Here is a 26,061-nt window from a genome sequence, read left to right on the forward strand (position 1 = left end):
TCCTCACTCACCTCCATACAAGGCCCTAAATATTCCTTCCAGGTGTGGCACCACTTCACCTGCAAATCTCCTTGGGGTTGTCTACTGTATCCCATGTTCCCAGTGCAGCTTCCTCTACATTGTTGAGACCCAACACAATTCGGGGGACCGCTTTGTTGAACACTTCATCTTCAAAGGGTGGAATTTCCCTCTGGACAACCATTTTAACTTTTATCTGCATTCCCTTTCCAACATGTTGGTCCGTGGCCTCCTCTTTTGCCACGATGAGGCCCCTCTCAGGGTGATGGAACAACACCTTCTATTCTTTCCAGGCAGCTTCCAACCTGATGACATGAGCATCAATTTCTCCTTCCAGTAATATTTTTCTTTTTCCCCTCCCCATTCCCACTTCTTCTATTCACCACTCTGGCCTCTTACCCCTTCTCTTCACCTGCCTATTGCCTTCCACTGGTGCCACCCCCCCCTCCTTTTTTCCTATGGTCCACTCTCCTCTCCTATCAGATTTCTTCTTCTCCATCCCTTGACCTTTCCTGCCCAGCCAGCCTCACCAATCACCTTATAGCTATCTTCCTTCTCCTTCCCCTCCTCCTCCCCCTTTTTTTAAACTGGCTTCTTCAACCTTCCTTTCCAGTCCTGTTGAAGGTTTCTCTGGCCAAAACATCAAATGTTTATTCATTTTCATAGATGCTGCCTGACTTGCTGTGTTCCTCCAGCATTGCTTGTGTGTTGCTCCGGATTTCCAGCATCTGCAGGATCTCCTCTGTTTATGAATCACTAGATAATCTGTTTAATCAACGTTGATTGGCAAATACCTTTTGAGTAAGCTATCAAAACTTAACCATAATTCAAAACCTGTAGGTATATTCATTCACAAATGGGCTTCTCTGGGCTAGTATTTCTGACCTTCTTTAATTACAGTTCCAGAGGGAAAGTTGTTTTACCTTCCAGGTTACAACAGACAGCTACACTGGTCTGGGTCTAAGGTTACATGTGGGCCAGAAAGGGAAGATGGAAGATTCTTCCCTGATAAAAATTAGTGAACCAGATAGATTGCACAAAATATGATAATTTTATTGTTGGCATTGATCATATTAGTGTTTTATTCCAACTTTACTTAAATACTTGAATTTAAATTCTCCAATTACCTAGTTTGGATTCTCCAAATCAGCAATAGCACAGCTCTGAATATCAGGTCACAATCTTACCATAACCTATCACTTTGTGGGATCTGTTATTTCCATTTGAGATACAAAGCAGGGCCTGGCCTCAGTTTAACATGTCATTCAGTAATGAAACACCAATTTACACTGTAGTGGGATGTTAGCCAGCTTATATGCAGATCCCTGGTGTGGAATAAACCTGGAGCATTTTGACAAAGAGATGTGAAGGTACTAGCCTTGCCACAGCCTCATACGTTTTTACACTTTTTCGTTAACAAGGATGAATTCAAAGTAGAGAAAAGAAAAAGCCAAGTTATTTTCATAAGACCCAATTAAAAAAGCACATTGACAAATTATTGATTAACCAATAGCCATGATCAAGACCAACTTCAAAAGAGAGAAATTTGAACATATTAACTACAGAGAAGTCTCCCTTCTGTCTGGTCACAGGGAGAGTCATTGCCGAGTTACTTCTCCTGATAGAAAAATTGCTTCCAGAATTACGAACATCATGGAACCTCTTCATCCAGAAGCAAAAAGGACACAAGCATTAGCATGCATATGTAACCAGCTGACGTGAATTTTATTTTTTTATTGTTAAAAGTGCATTTATCTATTCACCCTGGTAATGCTAAAATAATTGCCTGTGCTTTAAGAGAAAAGAGTGACCTCATTATGCATGTGCGGAGTGGAAAAAAGAGTTCAATGTTCCAGAAAGACCAGCACCAAGTATCGGGCATACTGGTCGTACGATGAGGAAAAATTTTCACAAGTATTGGCGCCGGATAGCATGGTCGTGTAAAGTTCCTTATTTATGTAGTAGAAATACCATTACTGTATCAGTTTTGTATATTTTGTTATTATTTATTTTCATACTGTATATGTAACTAGTTGATACACAAATGTGTGGACCAAAATTAAGCTGAGATTGTAAAGGCAGAAACTTCTTTAAAATTCATTTTGTTGTATTTATTTTGATACCCTCTTTCTGCATTAAAATATCTAAAACAGATAAAGGAATTAAAGATCTGAAAAAGTATTTCTTGTCCTGAGGGTGTATCATTTCAATATTCCAAAATAAATACAAAGAGCATCATCAATATTTAATAGGCTTTTGCTCTGACTCAGTCAACCTAGAGGTAACTGTGGATACTTCTCAAACTTGGTTGCCCACAGACATTTGTCTCCATCTTGTGTCAGCTTATTGATGGTCTTCGAGCCATGACCTGAGCTAATGGGTCCAAAACAGACCCATTCTCAGTGGAAACTGCTTACAACAAAGGGACAAATAACAAATTCATTCGATTTCAGGTCACACTATTTTCAAAAGAATATTACTAAACGCCTCCATCATTAACAGGCAAATCTTGTTAATGACTCTACATACAGAAGATGAATAGATGTTCAAAATACGTTACCCTAATAATTTCTACTGAGAATTCTATAATCAAATTAAAAATGTATTTGACAAGAGGCACAAAAGCAAAACTAAATGAAAAACAAAGAAACAAATGTAAGCACACATCCCAGTAATTCAGAGATAAAAAGACAATAAATGGTAAGAAAACAATAGTAGGAAGAAAATGTGAAAATGAAAACTTAGATGGTATATCAAAGCAATACAAGCTACTCAATGAGAAGTTCTAGAGAAACTTGGTCCCCTTGAAATATCATTATGTTTTGTAAATGAAAGCAAGAATCAGAGGGCAAGTTGAATGATTACTTCGTGTCAATATTTAAAACAGAAGAAGCGGAAAATAGACACAATATCCCAAGGAGGAAGTACAGAGTCGAGGATGAAGACCTAAAAAATTGATGCAAATAATCTGAAGTACTGACAAGTAGAATAATGGATGGAAGAGTTGCAGACATGCAGGATCAAACTCCGCAGGATCAAAATGAAACTATTTTAGACCCTGACAATAATCTTGCAAAATCCACTCAATATGGAAACCCTTATCTATAATTGCTGAGTTGAACATCACTTTCTTGTTCTGATCACTTGGAGGTCAGCTCTCCACTTGAATTTTCAGTGGTAGTCCAGAGGAAATTCGGAAAAATCTTCTTAACCCAATGAGTAAAGAATATGTTAAACTCCACACAAGTGATTGAAACATTCAATATAGATGCATCCAAGCTCCAACATTATTCTGAAAAGAACAGTAGATAGTGACAGTGAGGTACAATGCTCAGTGAATCAGAAAGAGCAAACCGTAAGGTCAATTTAGACACACCTTGGGTCCTCTTGATCAGTACAATCTAACATTCAAACTTGGAACCATCCAAGTCTTTAAACCTCAAACAAAGAATGGATATGCCTTTGTCAACCGAGCAAGGCAGTAATAGAATACTCACCGTAAGATATGCAAATGGTACAAAGTAATGCTGGAATTTTTGTCTTATTTCTACATCAGGACTTCTAGCTATGCCATTGAACTCAATAGTGACCCCAAAATGGCACTAAATGGATTGGTTAAACTTTCCTCTTAATCCACCTTAACGCCATGACTGATTAGGAGTGGTAGCGCTTTTCATTAAAATGATACATTCAAGTCAAGTGTTCTATTTTTTTTATTTCATTGTGTATTTAAATTTTATTGCAAAAGTATCTCAATTATTTAAACTAATTTTAACTGTTTTTGAATGTTTCTGAATATTAACAGTTTAAAGATAAAAATGAAATGTCCTGAACAACAATGAGCTGTTGAGTGCTATCAGAGTTAGGTCTTGGGTGTCACTACCTGGGGCTCATGACCAGCCGAGTCTGAATAGAAGATATTAAATATTTAAATCCTTGCAGAAAATAATATTACATTGAATTTAGTAGCATTCCATTAGGAATCTCTCATCCAAAAGTATCTTAAACAGATGTACATGTCTCAATATGAAAATTATTGTCATTGTATTTCAATGTGAATATTGGATAAAGTGGAGTTAGTTGATTAACTGATCCTTGACAGGATAAATTTAATATTGGCATCAACAATGGATTCCTGCTAAAGGTCCTTAGTTGCCCAAGAGACTGCTAGATTGAGAAATATTCAGAAATTTAATTTGCAAATTTGAAATTTTGCTGCAAGCATTTCTGTTAAGTATCATCCAATCACAATGATATATTAAATGTCATCCTCATCCACGTAATTCTCATCAAGTAATATTTAATTACATCCTCCTGTCATTTCTGTTTCTATCATGCTATTTGCACAACTGTATATCATACTTCAGTGGCACAATCAATGCAGACCATTAATTTTGCTCAGTTGTTTCAGTTCTTCACTCTTGGATATGAAGCTAAATGATACTTACTATGACTGTCTTTAACTCCACCCTGTATCGGCCACTAAAAAACCATCAAAATCTATTGTGTATGCAGTCAACGATGGAACTCTAAAAGTCCCCAAAAGAGGATTGCAAAGATTCATTGTTTTTAAAGTGAAGAAATTTCTCAACATTTTAGTCCTAAACGCCCCCCCCCCTTAAATTGAGCCTTATATGTATTGGATTGGATTGGTTTAATATAAATGTAAGTGCTTTTCACAGATTATTGACAGGACATGAACATTTTCTGTAAATAACCTAATAAGTTAATGAAACGTTGGCCTTTATATGGAAGCATGGAAATCACACTATAGATGGACAAAATTATGTTTAGATGAGAATCAGAATCAGGTTTATTATCACCGGCATGTGATGTGAAATTTGTTAACTTAGCAGCAGCAGTTCAATCCGGTACATTATCTAGCAGAGATAAATAATAGTAATAATAATAAATGGAAATAAAAAATAATAATAAATAAACAAGTAAATCAATTATGTATATTGAATATATTTTAAAAATGTACAAAAACAGAAATACTGTATATTAAAAGATAATTAGATAGTCCAAAGGTTCAACGTCCATTTAGGAATCGGATGGCAGAGGGGAAGAAGCTGTTCCTGAATCACTGAGTGGGTTCCTCTGGGCTTCTGTATCTCCTACCTGATGGTAACAATGAGAAAAGGGCATGCTCTTGGGTGATGGAGGTCCTTAATAATTGACGCTGACTTTCTGAGACACCGCTCCCTAAAGATGTCCTGGATACTTTGTAGGCTAGTACCCAAGATGGAGCTGACTAGATTTACAACCTTCTGCAGCTTCTTTCAGTCCTGTACAGTAGCACCTCCATACCAGACAGTGATGCAGCCTGCCAGAATGCTCTCCAAGATACAACTATAAAAATATTTGTTGACATGCCAAATTTATTCTAATAAAGCATAGCTGCTGTCTTGCCTTCTTTATAACTATGTTGGTATGTTGGGACCAGGTTAGATCTTCAGAGATCTTGACACTGCTTACTTTCTCCACTTCTGATCCCTCTATGAGGATTGACATCTGTTCCTTTGTCTTACCCTTCCTGAAGTCCACAATCAGCTCTTCCATCTTACTGATGTTAAGTGCCAGGTTGTTGCCGTGGCACCACTCCACTAGTTGGCATATCTCACTCCTGTATGTCCTCTCGTCACCACCTGAGATTCTACCAACAATGGTTGTATTGTCAGCAAATTTATAGATGGTATTTGAGCTATGCCTAGCCACACAGTCATGTGTATATAGAGAGCAGGGCAGTGGGATAAGCACACACCCCTGAGGTGCACCAGTGTTGATCATCAGCGAGGAGGATATGTTATCACCAATCCACACAGGCTGTGGTCTTCTGGTTAGAAAGTCGAGGATCCAGTTGCAGAGGGAGGTACAGAGGCCCAAGTTCTGCAACTTCTCAATCAGGATTGTGGGAATGATGGTATTAAATGCTGAGCTATAGTCGTAGGTGTTTGGTGTCACTGGATTCCTGTGTTTAGCTTAAGGCCTTGTCCTTTAGGATCAAAATTGAATGAAATATTAAGTAAATGCTACTTGGACTATGAGGGTTAAATTAGCAGGAGTGATTGTATAAACTGGACCTTTATTTGTTGGAACCTGAAAAATTAATATGTAATTTCATTGGAGTTATTAATTGCATTATTAAAATGATCTAGGTATAAAGGAGGACCAAAATGATAGAGAATTAATTATAACTGGTTATGAGGAAGTGGGTGGTGCCTAGGATATTGGATTCATAGTTTAGGAGAAATCAGGCCATCCAAAGTGTGGTAGAAATGTTAAATGGCAGATGATGCTGGATCGATCGTTACTTTTAAAGCTGAAATTAAGCTAAAAGGATCAAGGAATACAAAGTAAAGGAGGATATGGAGTTCATTTAGCGATCACTTGTTATTTTTTAAAATTGTGGCTTGGAGGCCGCAAGAGGCTACTACTGTACCTATGATGATATTAGTTTTGTTGATTGCAACGTTTTAAACTCAGACAATGTTCTTAAGCCCTATTGGATAAATAACCATGAGTACTTTCACTAAAGGGAGTTTTTACTGTAACCACCCAATCTTCAAAAAATAGTTCACTTCCTTGTTTATTCTTCACAGTGCATTTTGATGCCAATACCCACTATTCAAGTGGTGGGTCCCCTCTTCCTTACCACAGCGAAGATGCTTCCAGCTGACAAAGTAGTTTAAAACAAACATGAGAAAATCGGCTGATGCCAGAAATCCAAGGCAACACACACAAAATACTGGAGGAACTCAGCAGGTCAGGCAGCATCTCTGGGAATGAATAAACAGTCAACATTTCATGGTGAGTTCCTTCTTCAGAACTGGAAAAAAAGTTAAAATCAAGTTCATTTATTTTCAGTTATGCACATTTAAATCAAAGCAACGTTCTGAAAACACACTTAAAATTCATAGAGGATTTCCAAAATACAAACCATTTCTAAAATGCAAAGCGTTTCCAAAACACTTTCTATAAACTAAAAGGACATAGCAATGATGGACACAAAGAACTCAACTGTTTCAGAAATTGAAGTCAATAGAATGGACTGTCGTTCACCGCATATTTCTTTCATGCTTCTTGATGTTCCATACCGCATTTCTAATAAGCCTGAACTGGTGTCTACATTTACACTAGTTATTTGTTTGACTTCACATACATGTGAAATTTCCTCAGATAACCTTTTTACACGTATGGTCTAAAAGCTTTTCGGAGACCCAGATCATAACTACCCGTAATTAATGCTGTGAAGCTAACTTCTCTGAGTACACAAAACTTTTAATTTATTAACAGATCAGTAATTGATATGCTAAGTGTTTGTTTCCATCTGGCCTGAAAACTTGTTTGAACTGAGCAGCTTAGTCAACATTGACTATTTAGAAACAAACCAAATTAAATAATCCATTGGTTTATACTGCATCTTTTGAGAAATAAGGCAGGGTTTATAGGCCAGCAACCTTCTCTATAGACAGGGCTTATTTGCAAAATGGTGTTTTTACTTTCAAGCTGATTACTACTTGCCATTTACATTTTAAGAACTTTAGACTGGCTCCTATTTACGGCCTGAAGCTAAACAAAGCGTATCTTTGGAAGTTTTTTTAACAACTGTTTGATCTTTCAAGTGATAGCTGCTGTGTTTGGAATGCTAGCTTTGCAAAAATAAACCAAAGACTTCCAGGAACCAAATATACTTTTGTTGGAATGTTGGAAACTATTAAAGATACCATGCATCAATTTTTGATTTGTTCCTACTCATCTTACCGACAAATATAAAATCTGCCTGCTGCATAAATTATTTTCAGGCTAGTTCTTGGTTTTGGAGTCCATTATTTACAGCGAAATTCTGAGCTACAGTCCACTGGAGACTAAGTATGGGAAGACAGCAAAATCATTTTCAGGCATTGATTTCCTCTGTTGGTTTAATCAGTAATTTTACTGTAAGCATTTGTCAGAAGTTGATGTAAAATTGATCAGCTGTGGCACTTTTTCCTTCTGCTGTTTTGTGCTCATTGCTGTGACGTCTTGAAGCTTTGGCACTAGCATTGTTATGCCTGTTCAAGGGCATATGTAAGGAGGCAATTTCAACAATTTAGTGTTTATCCACCACTATTGGGGCGGGAGGGGGAAGTATTCTAGTGAAAGGGATAGAAATAATGAAAAGTCAAATCAGATTATTCGTATTTCTGAAGTCTTGATCAGAATCCAAATCTGGTTTATCATCACTGCGTTGTGAAATTAGTTTGTCTTGCAGCAGGAGTGTAATATGGAAATTACTATATGTTACAATAGGAAACATATAGAAAGTAAGCAGTGCAAAATAAAGGAAAATGGTGAGTTCATGGGCCTTTCAGACACCTCATGGAAGAGGAGAAGAAGCTGTTCCTGAAACACTGAGTGTGTGTCTTCAGGCTCCTGTACCTCTGTTCTCATAGTGGTAATGAGAAGAGGGCATGTCCTGGATGGTGAGGGTCCTTAATGGCGGATGCCACTGTCTCGAGGATGGTATCACCTTCTGAAGATGTTGGAGAAGCTAGTGTCCGTGATGGAGCTAGCTGAGTCTAAATCCTCCTGCAGCTTTTTTTTTCTGTTCTTGTACATTGGAGCCTCAATGCCACATGGTGATGCAATCAGTCAGAATGGTCTCTAGGGTACAAATGTAGAACTTTGCTAGAGTCTTCGGTGACATACTTAATCTCCTCAAGCTCCTAATGGCACAGGATAGATCTTCAGAGAAGTTGACAGCCAGGAACTTGAAGTTGTTCATCTTTTCCACTGATGACTCTCCCATGAGGGCTGGCGTATGTTCCCTTGGCTTCTGCTTTTTAAGTCCACGATCAATTTCTTAGTGATACTGACGTTAGGTGCAAGGCTGTTACTGCGGCATTGTCATCCTGGCCATACAGGCGGTCAATCACACACCTGTACGTCGCTTCGTCACCATCTGAGATTCTGCCAAACCACTTGTGTCATCAGCAAATTTACAGATGGCGTTTTGAGTTGCGCCTAGCCACAAAATCATGGGTGCAGAGAGAGTACTGTAGAGCATTTGGCTAAGCACGCATCCTTGAGGTGAGCCAGTGCTGATCGTCAGCGACAAGATGTTATTCCGGATCCGCACTTGACCCATTTATGACCTTGGCTCCAGCTACACACGCGCACACACTCACTCACAAAAGCTTTATTTTTATTTGGTCGCTAATAATTCGGAATCAAACGGTTCAGGTACTTTCTGTCATACTTTTCTTCGGGGATGTAGCTTCAGTTCTCAGAAGGACCAGAACATTGTGGAAGGCGACCACGTTTGGGTGGATGCAGGTAACCGAATGCATGTTACTGAGCAAGGAGACGAACAGTGTTGGTATTGTACAACTCTCAGATAGCATTCACTTGGATACCATTAGATATCTGATATCCATTCTGTTAAAATTTATATAGTAGAGATTATTAATAGAATTTGATGCATTCTGTTTTCAACCTGATGTTTTATTTGATACAATGTATCCAGTAACAAGTTCAGCCGGCATTAACAAACATCGCAGAGCTGGGATATACTGAGCGATTGTTACCCTTTGCCGTTTGTTATCAGCAAAATGTTCCCACCTCCTTTTCGCCGCTGGCCGCTGACGTATCAACCAGCTTTCATTCTCCCTTTAAAGGGAATTTGCTGGGCTTTTTCAATTGTTATTTTTCGTCGGCGGAAACCAACCTGCACTGTTCCTTTAACCCTGGCCCGTCCTTGATCGAGGGTTGATAATCCGTGAGACGGATCATGGCGGCTGAGTTGAGGCGGGAGATGCTACCTGATCACTGGTCTTACGGGGTCTGCAGGGATGGCCGCATCTTTTTCATTGAGTACGTTCATCCAGCGCAACTTTCACGTCGACTCGTCGCTTATAGACGCTCACTGTAATCGCATATGATTTTAAAAGATTATTTTGTTTGTGTTTGTGTGCCCTTCTCTTTGTTTTGTTTCCCGCAGCGATCACACACGAACTACCTCTTGGTTACATCCCAGGACGGCTCTACCTGTCAATTCCGGCCATATGATCCGCTCAGGTGGGAGACTTTGCTAACTTTTCCCTTAAGTTGCCTTCACCTGTTCCCAGAGGGTGGCTTTGTTGCAAATTGAAGCGAAGGGGTTGAAAGTTGCCGCCACTGACCAGGGTTCCTCTCTCGCTCCTTACAGATCTGCCTGGAGGATGGGAAGAAGGTTTCAGTGAAGAAGGAGCCAGTTACTTCATAAAGTGAGTTTCTTTGGTGTCTCCTTTCGTTGTTCTGGCGTTTTTTGCAAACTTGTAAATTTCGAGTTGGTAACTCAGCCGACTATTCGGCAACGCTCTCAGATGAATTAGGAACTTGCTTTGCCTCCAGCCCACCTGTGCTACCAGTGGGCAGCTTCCCGAATCTGTCTTTATTTCCTTTCGTTTAAGTTTGTTGTCTGCAGCTCAAAGGTCAATCCTGCTGGTGGCTTTCACTACCGGTTGTGTTTAGTATTGGCTTGTGCAAATATTTAATGATCGCCGATGCGGTCATATGGTTGTAGAATTCAAGCAACAGGTAGTCAGGTGGATTTTACAATCTGTGAGATTGAGTTGTAGTGTTTGAACTTGCAATTGCCGTTTCCAGATAGAGCACATTTTATTCCGTGGCCTTTCCCGGTATCATTAGTTTCTTTAAAAAAATAGCAGCCCTGTAGCGAGCAGGCAGGTGAATTCATGCTTTCTTTCTGTTCTAATGCAAATTGGATTCCAGCGTGTTCCCCGGCTACATGGAAACAGCAAGAATGTAGAAATTACGAGTCTTTCGGTGTAATGAATCGGATTGGTATGTTGGGTAATTGAAGCTGAAATAAATGTCCGGGTTTTTCGAGTGTATCACTAGTTATGCAGGAGATAGTAATCTGTTTCGTCGATTTACAGAGAAAAAAGCATACTGGCAAAATATTTTCAACTTTGCAAATTGAGAATTTGTTTGGTTACTATGGTGATAAATAGCCCCTCGCAGTGAACTGTTCAGTGTCGAATTTAAAGTGCTTTCTTCGTCAGAAGATTGTGATTTTAAATGATTCCAGGCAATCTGTGTTGGGGGTGTCTCCATATACTGTCTTTTTGAAACCTACGACCTATGAGGTTGAATTGAAATTGTTTCACAGATGGGAAACTGATTATATTACCTGTCAAAACATTTACTGCAGAGAAGCTCATTTTGTTCTGTCTTTCAATTTTAGCTGCTTGTTTTTTTTAAGCGACTAGATAGACTATGATGTCATTTTGAATTGATTGATTTTTAAGTGACTAAATTTTCCCCCTTGCCTAGCAGATAGGTTATTTGTGGAATTAAAGTTAATCCTCTTGGATGTTGATTAGAACATGTAGGGTTCCTTATTTTAAAGAACTGGTGTGTAATTACAGTCGTACGTTGTGCCCAGACAGAACTTGATTCTGGGTGGATACAGTTATTTCCCACACCTTGGAATCAGACCACACACCATCAATTGTCTGGTTCTCAGACAAGACAGCCTCAGGGAATTAGGAGAAAACACACATGGATAAAGGAATGTTCACCTTTATTTTTCTAAGTGATTGATTTTTAAATTAATTACTTAGATGGTACTTTCACTTTGGATACAAATATGGAAACATTAGTTTTTCTACACAAATACACTAGACTGGAAAAGCCTACAAGAAAAAGAAGCCAACAGATGTATCAGTGTTACAGTGGAGTAAAGGCATGAGAGAGTCAAAATTGATTGGAAGAGAACACTGGCAGGAATGATAGCAGAGCAGCAATGACTGGAATTTCTGGAAGCAATTTGGAAGGCACAGGATATACACATCCCAAAGAGAAATAAGCATTCTAAAGGAAATATGACACAACCATGGCTAACAAGAAAAGATAAAGCCAAAGAGAGGGCATATAATAGAGCAAAGACTAGTGGGAAATTAGAGGATTGGGATGCTTTTAAATATCAACAGAAGGCAACCAAAAAAAGTAATTAAAAAGGTAAAGATGGAATACAAAAGTAAGCTAGCCTTTAAAGAGGATGCCAAAAGTTTTCTTAGATACATAAAGTGTAAGAGAGTGGATATTGGACTGTGGGAAAACAATGCTGGAGAGGTAGTAATGGGGGACAACAAAACAGCGGATAAACTGAAAAGAAGTATTTTGCATCAGTCTTCACTGTGGAAGACACTAGCAATATGGTGGAAGCTCCAGGTGTTGGGGCATGAAGTGTGTGAAATTACCATAACTAGAGAGAAGATTCTTGGGAAACTGAAAGGTCTGAAGGAAAATAAGTCACCTGGACCAGATGATGTACACCTCACGGTTCTGAAGAAGGTGGTTGAAGAGATCGCGGAGGCATTAGTAATGATTTTTTGAGAATCATTAGATTCTGGAATGGTTCTGGAAGACTGGAAAATTTCAAATGTCAAGAAGGGAGAGAGGCCGAAGAAAGGAAACTATAGGCCAGTTAGTCTGAACTCAGTGATTGGGAAGATCTTGGAATCAATTATTTAGGATGAGCTCTCAGGGTATTTGGAGACACATGATAAAATAGGCTGTAGTCAACATGGTTTCCTCAAGAGAAAATCTTGCCTGACAAATCTGTTGGAATTCTTTGACGAAGCAACAAGCAGGATAGACAAAGCAGAATCTGTTGATGTTGTGTAGCGTACTTCGATTTTCAGAAATTCTGTGAAATTCACCATCCTCAGGCAGCTGTGGAGGCCTAGTCTTCATGTATATTTAAGGTAGAGGTTGATAGATTCTTTATTGGTCAGGGCATGAAGGGACGCTGGGAGAAGGCAGGAGACTGGGGAATTCTGCTCCTATAAATGAAATGGTGGACACAACCCAGCCCACCACAGGCAAAGCCTTCCCTACCATTGAATACATCTACAAGGGGCACAGCCACCAGAAAGCAATATCAGTCATCTAGGTGCTCTTTTTGCTATTGGGAGGGAGGTACAGGAGTCTTGTGTTTCACACCACCAGTTTCGAGAACAGTTATTACCCATCGACCACAGGCTCTGAACCAGTGTGAATAACTTCAACTCCGAACTGACTCCATACTATGGACACCATTTCAAGTATTCTACAGCACGTGTCCTCAGCTTTATTAATTTAGTTTCTATATATTTGTAGAGATTGTCTTTTGTAGATTGGTCATTTGTCAATCTTTGTGTGTAATTTTTCAATGATTATATTGTATTTCTTTGTTCTACTTTGCCAACAAGAAAATGAATCTCAAGGTAGCATATGGTGACATATACTGTACATGCTTTGATAATAAATTTGCTTTGAACTTGGATCACAAACCACTGGTGATGTTTGAATCAAAGCTCGTGTTTCCAGGAGTTTGGGGGTACTGGGAGCCTGTAACAACATGGTGAATGTAGGAAGGTTTTCATCGGCTATATGCTACATACATGTGATACCTGTGAAAACAATGATTGAGACTAGTTAAGAATGATAAACAAGAGAAAATCTGCAGATGCTGGAAATCCAAGCAACGCACACAAAATGCTAGAGGAACTCAGCAGGCCCGGCAGCACCTGTGGAAAAGAATACGGTCAACATTTCGGGCCAAGACCCTTCATTGGGTCTGGGAAAAAAGGACGAGGAGTCAGAGTGGGGGGAGGGGAGAAAGAACCACAAGGTGATAGGTGAAACTGGGAGGGGCCAGGGAAGTGAAGTAAAGAGCTGGGAAGTTGACGGAGGGAAGAGAAACAGGGCTGGGGAAGGGGGAATCTGATAGGAGAGGACAGAGGTCATGGAAGAAAGAAAAGAGTTGGGAGCACCAGAGAGAAGTGATAGGCAGGTAAGGAGATGTGTGAGAGGGGAATGCGGAATAGTGAAGGGGGTCGGGGGAGGCATTAGCGGAAGTTCAGGGAAATCAATGTTCATGCCATTAGGCTGCAGGCAACCCAGACGGTATACAACGTGTTGCTCCTCCAACCTGAGTGTGGCCTCATCGCGACAGTAGAGGAGGCCATGGACTGATAAGAATGATCACTGGTTTGAACTGCAGAGCATTTGAGCTGGAGAAGTGGGGTAGAGGTCGGATTTCTCTGGAACTGTCATGTGGATGATGTAGACTTTGCAGGAGGAAGTGATCCAGCAGAGTGGCTGGGACTTGGAGTAGTCGCAAACTGACAGATGTAACACTGCATTCAAGAGTGTCCCAGCAGACAAGGCCAGCTGTTGATTTATTGAACTTAATACAGTTTCTGTGCATAAATAGCTCGACCCCTTAGTTTAGCTGTGTAGTGCATTTCATTTTGAAGTGGCAGTGCTATACTGTATAGGATGCTTTCTTATGAACAGAGGTGTATCAACCAATATGATTCCAATGCATTATTTGCTGGTTGATAGATTGAATATGTGGATGAAGCCTTATCTTGGTCAGAGTGTACGTTTGTTCTTAGAAGAAGTGCGCAGACACATGAAATTAATGGGTTACTGTGTATGTGTATGTGCAGCCAAACTGTTGTGTAGCTGCCTGCATTGAGTTTCTGTTAACAGTGTTTATTTTAATAGCTAAGATCAATCTTGCTAATCACCGGGTTTCTAGAATGGAATGAATAATTTGTCAAGGTATTACTTAAACACTTTTTAATTTATGGGATTGTGAATTCGAAACAATATTAGCTGTCAGACTTGTGTCTTGGTTCAAGGCTGCTGGAATTTTAATGGTGTTTATAACCCAGGTTGAACATATTCTTGGTTAAAATTCCAGAAGGGCATGTTTGATTGGGAAAATGGCCTTTTTGCTTGCCCTTGACCATTCTGTTTGTGAGCTTGGGTTCATTTCTTAATCACTGCAATATTGATTCAAAATGTCAAAGCTGAAATGATGACATTTTTAAAATTTAGTACAAGAAATTTAGGTGCAGGAAATGTAGCATATAATATTTCTGAACATTTGTTACTTGTGTATGTCTACTGTTACTGTTACTTGATTAGTCTATGGCTGGAGGATTGTGTATATGTAGTTTTTAAAAAAGAAATGTTTGGTATTGGCACTACGATCGTACAACAGATGGGGCAGCAGATACCTTTTGACTTGATGCCTGACCACTGTCATAGAAAGAGAAATGATGTGAAAGGCACAGGAGGGCAGGCAAGTGCTTCAAGGGAATGCCAGCTTTGAGAATGTGTTGAGAGAATTAAGCCATCGTATAGAAGATAACAATGGAAGTGAATTGCAGAGAGGTAGTTAACTGTCTGTTGTGTCTGTCTCTGTGTTCCAGTGACCTCAGTGAGTTTGCATAACCCATGAAAAATATCATGGGGTTGGAGTATTCTATTTGCTCTCTTTGTTAACATGGGCAATGATGTCACCAGATTAGTTGCATTATTTTACCTCTGAGATACAGACAGATTTTCCTTCTTAATTGTGTACTTGCTCTTTCACTGCCCTTCAGTCGCCACCTATAAATTGTAGTGAAGTTATCTCAGAGTCATGCAGCATGGAACCTGGACCTGCTGCCCAACTGGTCCATGTCAACCACTGCATCCTCCCTGTAGTCCAAATTGCCTGCATTTACCCCCCACCCCACTCTTCCCCACGTACCTGTCCAAAAGTCACTTCCTCTGACAATGTATAAAGAAATTACTTCTCAGGTCCATTTTAAATCTCATCCCCTCTTCTATCAATTACACCCTCTAGTTTTGGACTCCACAGTCCTAGGGAAAGTATGATGACTGTCCACCTTATCCACACCGCTTATGAATTTATAAACTTCTATTAAGTTCTCCTCATTCTCCTGTGTTCCAGGAAATGAAAATCCAGTTTAGCCACTTCTCCTTACAAGTCAGGCTCACTAGCTGAGAGAGCATTCTCGTGAATCTTTTCTGCATCCTCTCCAGTTCACAATGTTGTTCCCTTAACCTTTGCTCACAGAATCCGGTCAGGTTCTCCCTCTGCTTCTGATCATAGAGATATTTCTGAATCAATCCTACTAGCTTCTCCTGAATCCCATGTGGAGCAGCCTGCCCTGTGGGACCTTGTCAAAGATGTTGGTCAAGTCCACCAGGACAATGTCTACTGCCCTACATTATCAGTGGCCTTAGTTACTTTTTGAAAACTCAAAAATATTCATCAAACATGCCTCCCACATGCAAAATCATGCTGGCTATTCCTGATCAGGTTTTGCCTATCCAAGTGATCGTAGATCTGATCCCTCAGAATTCTCTCCAGTAATTTCCTTGACACCAAGGTCAGGCTCATCGTGTTGATCTTACTGTGTTTCTTGAACAATGGAACCAGGATTAGCCACACTCCAGTCTTCTGGAATATCATCAGTGGCTAATGGTGAAGCATGTGTCTCTAAAAGGGCCTCCCACAAGGTCCAGGAGTGCATCTTTATGCATTTAAAATGCTTCCTTCGTCATATGCATACTTTGTGATCAAGGACATCTCTATTTGACCTAATTTCTTTGGCATCCATAATGTTCTCCTTAGTAACACCGAGACGAAGCAGACATCCCCTGAAGTTCCACACATATGGTCAGCACACAAGTCATACCAGCCGCTTCATGTCAAGATCCTGTTGCTTCTACAACCCAAACCTATTGGGGAATGCCAACTAGGGCTGCTTAAGGGCTTTCAGTAGGCATTTCAGTGGGGGAATGGGAATAAATAGATTACTGAGGAGCTGGCATGGAATCAGTAAGCTGAATCTTGTTCTGTGCTGTAGAGCTATAGAATGTGAAATAATTCTAAATTTAAAACTCACTGCTCCCGTGGAATATTTCTGAATTACTTTAATAGAGAAGTTAGAATCTATGAATCATTGTCTGAGTTATTAATTCATTATCACAATCTCTGGAGAAAATTTACTGTGGCTTACATCAATTTACTGGAGACTTAAGCTGGGGGAAGTTTTTTTATATAAACAAAAGTAGCATTTGTCCATGGTAGATGCATGCAATCTCCTCATTAAAATTCATGTGCCTGAATAAATATAAAAGATTCTGCAGATGCTGGAAATACTCAGCCGCCTACACGGAATGCTGGAGAAACTCAGCAAGTCAGGCAATGTCTATGGAGGGGAATGAACAGCCAATGTTTCAGACTGTAATCCACACTAGACTGGATAATTTTGAAAATGCCGGTTTCGCGTAAAAACGATAGGCGTCCACACTATGCGTTTTTGAAAATATCTCTATCCACATTGAAACGGTAATTTTGGCGAATCTCCTCCTCCTGCACATGTGCAGGAAGCGACATGTTTAGTGTCGAATCTTGCCATAAAAGTGCGCGTTTGTGTAGTTACAGACTAGAAAAACTTAAAACAACAGACAGCTGTTGGCATTCGCGCAGGAGGACTTAAAAGTAAAAAAAATACTGGAGCGTATGGAGGGAACCGACGGAGTTCATGAACAGATTGACCCGACTGACGACGAACATTGAAGAAATGACTAACTCTGTTGCATTAATAAAGCACCTTGTTATATGTATAAAACATGTCTACATCAGTGTTACCTTGTATTTCCATACAATGTTACATTAGGCTGTTACACATCTATTGTCAGAGAAGGACTTGCATAAATAGGTAAACCACCTTCATACGAGCAAGGACAGAAAACGAGGCAAAGTGAGTACAGTATACTTATTTATTCAGTAAGTTATGGGTCAAAGTATTTGGTGAGTACATTTCTAACTCTTCTGGCTTCAGTCTCATTGCCGTCTGTTCTGAGATTGTTAGGTTGTGTTCAAGAAAACAATGAAATAGCGCGCTGCCATCTGACAGCGTTTTTAAAAGTCTCCAGTTACCCCGTCCACACTGATCTGCCTGAGCAACATTTTCAAAAATACCCACCCTAGAAAGCGTTTCTGAAAAGCTCCGGTTTCGGGGGACGAAAATGCTGTTTTGGTGTGGACAGGGGGTAAAAACGAAGAGAAAAAGCTTCGGTTATGGATTTATCTGGCATAGTGTGGATGTAGCCTCAGACTGTAATCCTTCTTCCTGCCTTTAATATTTGGGAGATTAAGACCTTTCTACTTGGAAGTTTTGCATAATGGATTGCAAAGTAGAATGAATTTAGCGCTTAAATGTTATGAGAGAAGTTACAAGTCCAAGGATTCTTTTGAATAATGTAAACTATGCATGAAGTTGGCATTTGCCTATTATCGCAAGATTCTTCCAGTGGGGAAACAGCCCCTTGGCATCTATCCTATCAAGCTCCTCTCCCCATCTTGTGTTTCAGTATTAGCCCCACCCCTATTCTTAGCATTGGCTCAATATGCTTTCTCACCTTTGTTCATGGATCAGACTCTTCATAACTGGAATGAACCTACTGAATCTTCCCTGAACTACTTCCATTGCCCCTACACTCCTAAATTGAAACAAGCTGTATGCAGAATTCCATCTATAGATAGAGCAAAATAGCCATGCTTTTGTATTCCTTCTCCATTGCAATAAATGGTTGCTGTGAGTGGGTGAGTAAGGCCTCCATCAGTCAGGGTTGACCATGGATGTTGCATTGTAGCTGTCTAGATATGCAAGCCTGGGTAGGACAATATGGAGAGCAAGCTGTTACCCATGTAGCAAGCTCCCCATCTCCAAGCATCTGCTGAGCCCAAAGGAATGGCAGAGACTGATACAGTTTGGTACCAGCAGTACTGCAGGTGTTACCAATCACCCTTGAACTCAACATAGGACTACCTTGTCTACTCCTGCTCTGGACTTCTCCCTCAGAATTTACTCCTGAATCCTTCCCCGCAAGGCAGCAGAGGTTTGAGATCAGAGTTTTCCTTCGCCCAGATGAGTTGTCAACCATGGCTGATGAGCCCCATCTGCCTAAAGTGACTAGTTTTAAGGTGCCAGTATCCTGCCTTTGCCTCTCCTCCTGTCAGTAACTATGCCACAAGTGAAGGCCATGAACTGGACGGTTGTCAGAGGCTATTTGAGGCTTATGCCGCTGGGAACATTTAATAGGTAGGGGGAACTGGTCCCCATTACCATCCCTGGCTACAGACCTATTTATCCAGATTGTCATCGGTTAATAGGGAAGAGTAACTAGCCAATAGTTGGGAGCTAGTATGTTTTCCCTTTGACCGCATGGGTTTTCTCCGGGCGATCTGGTTTCCTCCCACATTCCAAAGATGTATGTTTTAGTAGGGTTAGTAAATTGTGGCCATGCTACATTGGTGCCAAAATCAATACTTGTGGGCTTATTCAGACTATGTTAGGCATTAGCGCAAAATGATGCATTTAAACTATGCCTGCAAAAAGCTTATCTTTGCATTACCTATATTGGTCCTGAAAGCGACAGCTGACGGCTGCATCCAACACGTTCGGACTGTATTGGGTGTTGGCGCAAAACAATGCATTTCGCTGTGCACGTTTCAATGTGCATGTGAAAAGCTTATTTTATATTTTCTCCAAGAACTTCCTTTAGGTAGAACCTTGCTGAATATCCTCTGGAAATTGAAATGTGCCCCTCAATCCCTCCTGTGATGTTGAATAGAATGTCTGAACTCAATTTGTTTTTGATCCTAATGTCTGTTCCAGAGCATGTTTAGTTATTTGTAAATTTTCCTCCTTGCTTTCCTGGTCTGGGGCTGTGATTTAGGTGGGTTAGCTTAGCCGTGGATTTAGTCAGTCATGGAGTCATGCAACTTGGAAATATCTCTTTCAGCCACTGCCTCCATGCTAAGAATCACCTTCTCCATATCCTCTTGTCACCACTTACTTTTCCGTATCCTGCCTCAATCTCCCTGCCACCTTCCATTATTTGCAATTTATTGTAGTCCGTTAACGTGCCAATTAGCACATCTCTTGCATGATGGTGGAGTGCTTGGGCAAAGTCCACATAATTATAAGACAAATATGCAAATTCAAAAGCACAACACCCAAGGTAAGAATTGAACTTGGGTCTTGGGAGCTGTGAGGCAATAATTTCTGTTCTAGCACAATTTGATGTAACAAAAATGCAATCTTTGACACACCTGTTCAGGAGTATGTAATCAATTAAAATAGAGTATTTGAATATTAAGTGATTCCACTTGCAATAAACAAATGATCAGCATTTGTCGAGAGTGGTTAACAACATCTGAATAGTTAGTTGCAAAGGGATTTAAATATTGTGGCTAATTTGTTGTATGCACTTCACTGACGCTTCATTGGCTAAAATAAACCCTGTTTACCACAAATGTGGGAAATTTCAATTGAACACTCAATTGACACTGAATCATCGGTGCAGAAATAAAAAAGGGGGTGAAAGTTTCCAGTTGATAGATGATCTGCAAGCATGAATTTAATACAGAATTGTCATTTCAGATCACCACATAAGAATGTTTTGTGTTGGGGAGACCTAGGTGATGATTGTGAAATCTTGGAAGTTGGCTGACAAGTGATGACCCATGTGCATACTCGGTACCAGATTTTTTAAATATGTGCTTCACTGCTTTAACTGAATGCTGAATGGCAATATATTTGGCAGCTTTTAATCAAATAGGATATTATTTATGGAATAGGCCCTTTGAGCCCCTCCAGCAACCCCCAATGTCACCCTAGCCTAATCACAGGATAATTTACAATGAATGATTAAACTACCAACCGGGTATGCTTTTCGACTATGGGAAGAAACCCATGCAAACTCCTCACAGGCTGTGTTGGCAATTGAACCCGGGCTGCTAGTATTGTTGCTGTAGTGTTAACCACTGTTATTGTGCTGTCAAACCCTGTATTAAGGCCATTAGGTTACGGGAAGACCGAGTAATCAAATGGTGTGAGCACAGTGATTCGAGTTCTCAGTGTGGACAAGACCACAGAGATGATTGTGGACTTTAGCAAGGTGCAGGCTGACCACACCTCACTGCACAGAAATAGCTCCTCCATGGGGAGAGTTAGGAGCACCAAGTTTCTGGGAGTACACATAATGGATAATCTCACTTGGTCCCTTAACACCACCTTTTTGGTCAAGAAAGCCCAGCAGTTTTTATTGTCAAGAAAGCCCAGCAGTTTTTATTCCCAAGTCTTTTTCTGATTCTTTAAATTTGATTCTTTCTTCCTATATATGGAAGAACAGAAAACCCAAACTAAATAAAGCCCACTTTCAAAAAATTAAAAAGAATGGAGGCCTTGCTCTACCTGATTTTAGGTTACATTATTGGGCAATTAACATATGAAATATTATGTTCTGGTTATATTTTATTAATCGTGAGGATTGTCCAATGTGGGTCTTTTTGGAAGCTAACTCTGTTATGAAATTTTCTATTATTTCTCTTCTTGGATCTTCTCTTCCTTTATCTGGCTACAGTTTAGAAAACATTTCGGTTTATTAAGATTTTCCCTTTCTAATCCTAATTTTTTCTAGTTTTTTTTAAAAACCATCTACAAATGATCTGTTTCTTTAGAGAAAGGGATAGATTAAACATTAAACAATTTCAGGATCTGTTTATTGGAGGGAATTTTTCTTCTTTTGAAAAGCTCTCAGTGAAATATAACCTATCAAATACCTATTTTTTTCGATATCTACAGATTGGAGATTTTTTAAGATCTAAACTACATAGCCAGCCCAGATAAGAACATAATAGATGTAATTTTTAATTTGAAACCTTTTGATAATGGCTCAATATCTTATATTTATGGTCTGTTGTTGTGATTGAGAATGACAAAATTAAAATAGATTGGGAAAAGGATTTACAGACTTCATTATCTGATGAGACCTGGAGGGCTATTTTCAAAATGGTTAATTCTTCATCATTATGTGCTTGTCATTCCCTCCTACAATTTAAAGTGGTATATAGGGCTCATATGTCTAAAGACAAGCTCTCTCATTTTTCTGCAGATATATCTCCTTATTATGACAAATGGAGAGGCTTCATTAATTCATATGTTTTGGTCATGTTCGAGCCTTGAAAAATATTGGAATGATGTTTTTCAAACTTTTTCTGTACTTTTTAAAGTTAATTTTAAACCCAATCCTTTGACTGCCTTATTTGGTATTGTAGAGGAAAGAGTTATAATTTTGGAGCCTTCTCATTTGTGGGTATTGGCTTTTATTTCTCTTATGGCTAGGAGGACAATCTTGCTTAAATGGAAGGAGATTGTCCCCCCCCCCCCCACCCACACATGCTCAATGGTTATGCAATATTATGTCTGTTTAAATTTAGAGAAGATTCGTTGTTCGATTTCTGAATCTATCCAAGATTTTCAAACACTATAGGGACCCTTTCTGAACTATTTTAAAAATCTTTGAATTGTTATTATTATTAAAATATAGATCTGGGCTATTATTATAAAACGCTATATGGTAAAGTACTTTTTTTTCCCTCTCTTGGGTTTCTTTTTAACCAACCAGCTTTGTCTTGGTAGTGGGTGTAGATTTTTTTAATAATATAACCATATTATTGTATTTCATAATTCAATTTAGTTTATTTGATTGATCATGAATGTGGGATACTGTGATCGTATCAGTGTGATTTAAATATAGTACATTTTGTGCTATCTTATTTTGATTTATAATAAGTAATCTTATTCTGTATTTATATGAAATTTAATAAAAATATTGGAAGAAGAAAAGACAGAAGAAAGCCCAGCAGTGTCTCCACTTACGAAGGAGATTGAGGTGAATGAGGCTCCGCCCCTCTCTCTACTCTACCCTGTGTTTACAGTAGTACCATTAAGAATGTTCTGACAAGATGTATCACTGTTTGACATGGGAGTTGCATGGTACCTGGCCATAAAATCCCAATAAAAGATTTCAAGGACTGCTGTGAGGACCATCGGGATCTCTCTTCCACCCTTTGGAGATAATTATCAGGAGTGCTGCATATGCAGGGCCTCTAGCCTTGTTAATGATCCCTCCCACCTGTCCAACAATCTCTTTGACCACCTACAGTCAGGCAGGAGGTACTATAGTCTTAGGATGAGCTGTTAGGATGGGAAAACACTTCTTCCCCCAGGTTGCAAGACTGCTGAACTCCCTGAGGGCGGGGGGAGGGGAGAAAGAAACACAAGGTAGCAGGTGACGGATGAATCCGGGTGAGAGTGATGGGTGAAATAAAGAGTTGGGAAGTTGATTGGTGAAAGAGGTATGGGTTTGGAGAAGGGGGAACCTGATAGAGGGCAGAAGGCCATGGACGAAAGGGAAGGGGGAGGAACAACAGAAGGAGGTGATTGGCAGGTAAGGAGATGAGGTGACAGAGGGAAAGGGGAATGGTGAAGGGGGGGCATTACTGGAAATTTGAGAAGTCAATGTTCATGCCATTGGGTTGGAGGCTACCGAAACAGAATATAAGGTGTTGTTCCTCCAACGTGAGTGTGAGGTTGGTCTCTCAATCTAAATCAGGTCTCACCAATACAAAGGAGGCCACACCGGGAGCACCGGATACAGTAGATGACCCCAACAGACTCACAGGTGAAGTGTCGCCTCATCTAGAAGGACTCTTTGGGGTCCTGAATGGCAGTGAGAGAGGAGGTGTCGGGGCAGGTGTACCAGTTGTTCCACTTGCAAGGATAAGTGCCAGGAGAGAGATCAGTGATGAGGGACAAATGGACAAGTCGTATAGGGGGCGATCCCTGAGGAAAGCAGAAAGTGGGGGGAGGGAAAGACATGGTTAGTAGTGGGATCCTGTTGGGAGATGGTCGAAGGTACAGAGAATTATGTGCTGAACATGGAGGCTGGTGGGGTGGTAGCTGAAGAGAAGAGGAACCCTATCCCTTGTGGGGTGAGGGAAGAAATGGAGGAGATGCGGTTGAGGGCAGCATTGATGATGGAGGAATGAAGCCCCTTTCTTTGAAGAAGGAAGACATCTCCTTGGTTCTGGAATGAAAAGCCTCATCCTGAGAGCAGATGAGATGAAGAAATTGAGTGAAGGGGATGACATTTTTACAAGTAATGGGGTGGGAAGAGGTATAGTCCAGGTAGCTGTGAGAGTCAGTGGGTTTATAATATCAGTAGATAAGCTGAAGAGAGAGAGGGAGAGAAAATATATGAATGGGGAGGTGTTGGAAATGGACCAGGTAAATTTGAAGGCAGAGTGGGTTGGAGGCAAAGTTGATGAGTTTCATGTGGGTACAGGAAGCAGTTGTCGATGAGGCATAGGAAAAGATGGGGAGTGATACCAGTGTAGGCTTAGAGTGTACTGTTCCATCTTTTTAAAAAAAAATCAATTCAATAATTATTTTTAGTCAAATCCTATGGATCAATAAAATTAGGACATGTCAGCAAGTTGTTTGAATTAGCAATTGTAGCGGAGTCTATTTGCAGTGCTCTTTCCAGTCTGAAAACGTGAATAGACATCTTTCTCAGAGTGGAGTACTGCCATGTTTTGACATCTGAAAGATATTTTGTCTAATGTTCTTCATTGTGGGGAACCACAGTAGCCAAGGTCAGCTCTTAAAGTAGGTTGTCAGCTTTTTCCACACTTCCACTAAATCACAGCACTTCTGCCCATCACACCTTGAGCCCATTTGATACCATCTATTTCTGATTAACCCTGATCCTTGAAATCCCATCCCTTTCCCTACAATGTAAAACCAACCCTAATCCAGCAGCATTGTGTATCAGAGAAAGTGCCTCACAGGAGAAGAATGTGGTAGTGCTACACTGAAATGTCTGTCCATCTGGAGAGGATGTGGCAAAGGATAGGCTTGGCTGTAACTGCTAACCAGCTGAGGTGGTGTTGTCATATACAAACCCTGTTGTCCCTCAGTATTACCATAGACACACGAGATTCTTCAGATCTGGGAATCTTAGTTCCAGCATTTTATGTGTGTTGCCTTACAGTATTAAGTGGCTAAAAATAAAAAGGGACAATATTTCTTGCTTCCTTTGCAGAAGTCTTGTGTTGGCATTAGCTGTTAAATAATGGCAGTGGGTCACTTTTGCCAGTAAAATGTGTTAATCTGAGAGAAAAACATTCTGTAGGGAGGCATCTACACTTATAACATGGGGTTCCATAGGAAAAGAGCATTCATATTATAGAAAATTGTAATGCAAATGCTTTTCTAAGAATGCAACCCCTCTAATGTGGTGGTGGGGGCGGTAATGGTTTTCTGTGTGGTTTCCTCATGGGCTCCCTTCCAAAAGAATTAAAAATTGGGACCAATGAGAAACAGTTCCTCTGTTAGGTATATCAGGAGGCACTGATCAAGGATCAAACATACCACCGTTACAATTCTTCAGTCTTAATCCAGTGCAGAATTGGATGAAGTTAGATGAGCAAAATGGCTTTGCTCTTCAATTGTTTTCCTGTACAGTTAGTTTGACTGTACTTGGAAACAAATGAATTGTGATTATTGGTTAAAAGTTGAGGATTTGAGCTTTAGTCACTTCTGAAAATTAATTATTAAGAAATATTTTATTGCTAACCAAAAGAGAGAATCTAGTATTTATTGCATGTATTATAGCTTGTAAATAGCAAAAATAGTTTTAAGTTAAGCCTGATACTGGGTCTTGAAACAAAATGTCAACAATTTCTCTGACTCCATTGTTGCCTGACCTGCTGTGTCCCTCCTGCAATTTTTTTTTACTAATGGTTTGTGTAATTTGCTTTTGGCTGAGTTGTTTGGCTTTGGTTTCTGTACATCTATTTGTGAATCAACTGGTGATATGAAAGATTATGTACCTTATTGGTTGCAATTGTGTCCTTCCCTGTTCAAGTATGTTATACTTCTGTCTGATTGTGACATTCAGAAGAAGTTGGGTTTGAAATACTGGTGACATGAAAGTATCTAATCGTAGAGACAACTTTCAAAGGAGTCTGGACAAGAACTATTGGCAGACTGTTCTCAAATAATTTGTAAGAAAGTTAAGATCAATTCTATTTTTGTATGTATGAAGTGTATTGAAATGGGACTTCAACTTGATGTATGTTCTTGTCAAGATTCTCTGACTAGAGATGAAATGTGAATCCTCTTGGATGCCTTAGAACTCTTTTGGTTTAAATATTGAAGAAATAATGTAACTCAAACGATGTGAACTGCAGTAGATTTGATCATTGTGACAATCTAATTTGTTCTGTGCAGTTAAAAAGAGGATATTTCATCTATGTGTCTGTCCCATGTTTGTTACATAATA

The 26,061-nt window shown here is 39.8% G+C and overlaps 1 protein-coding gene and 1 long non-coding RNA gene across 6 annotated transcripts in view; one reads left to right on the forward strand and one right to left on the reverse strand.

Moving 5' to 3' along the window:
- Positions 1-4,966: 4,966 nt before the first annotated feature.
- Positions 4,967-7,917, reverse strand: LOC132397254 (uncharacterized). The gene is made up of 2 exons (XR_009513317.1): positions 7,783-7,917; positions 4,967-6,847 (listed from the first exon to the last, which is right to left on the reverse strand). It is a non-coding gene; the product is annotated as an uncharacterized LOC132397254 (long non-coding RNA).
- Positions 7,918-9,557: 1,640 nt separating this feature from the next.
- Positions 9,558-26,061, forward strand: part of plekha7b (pleckstrin homology domain containing, family A member 7b) — a 422,578-nt gene continuing 406,074 nt past the window's right edge. The window contains exons 1-3 of one of the 5 annotated variants that reach the window (XM_059975737.1): positions 9,558-9,873; positions 10,001-10,077; positions 10,208-10,265. In XM_059975737.1, coding sequence (XP_059831720.1) covers positions 9,791-9,873; positions 10,001-10,077; positions 10,208-10,265 — 218 coding nt within the window. In that variant the 5' untranslated portion in view covers positions 9,558-9,790. Of the gene's footprint in view, positions 9,874-9,950; positions 10,078-10,207; positions 10,266-26,061 lie in introns of all 5 variants that reach the window. The other 4 variants (XM_059975738.1, XM_059975736.1, XM_059975742.1 and 1 more) reach the window with 4 other exon arrangements.

The sequence above is a fragment of the Hypanus sabinus genome, chromosome 7, assembly GCF_030144855.1.
Source record: "Hypanus sabinus isolate sHypSab1 chromosome 7, sHypSab1.hap1, whole genome shotgun sequence".
NCBI classification, from domain to species: domain Eukaryota; kingdom Metazoa; phylum Chordata; class Chondrichthyes; order Myliobatiformes; family Dasyatidae; genus Hypanus; species Hypanus sabinus.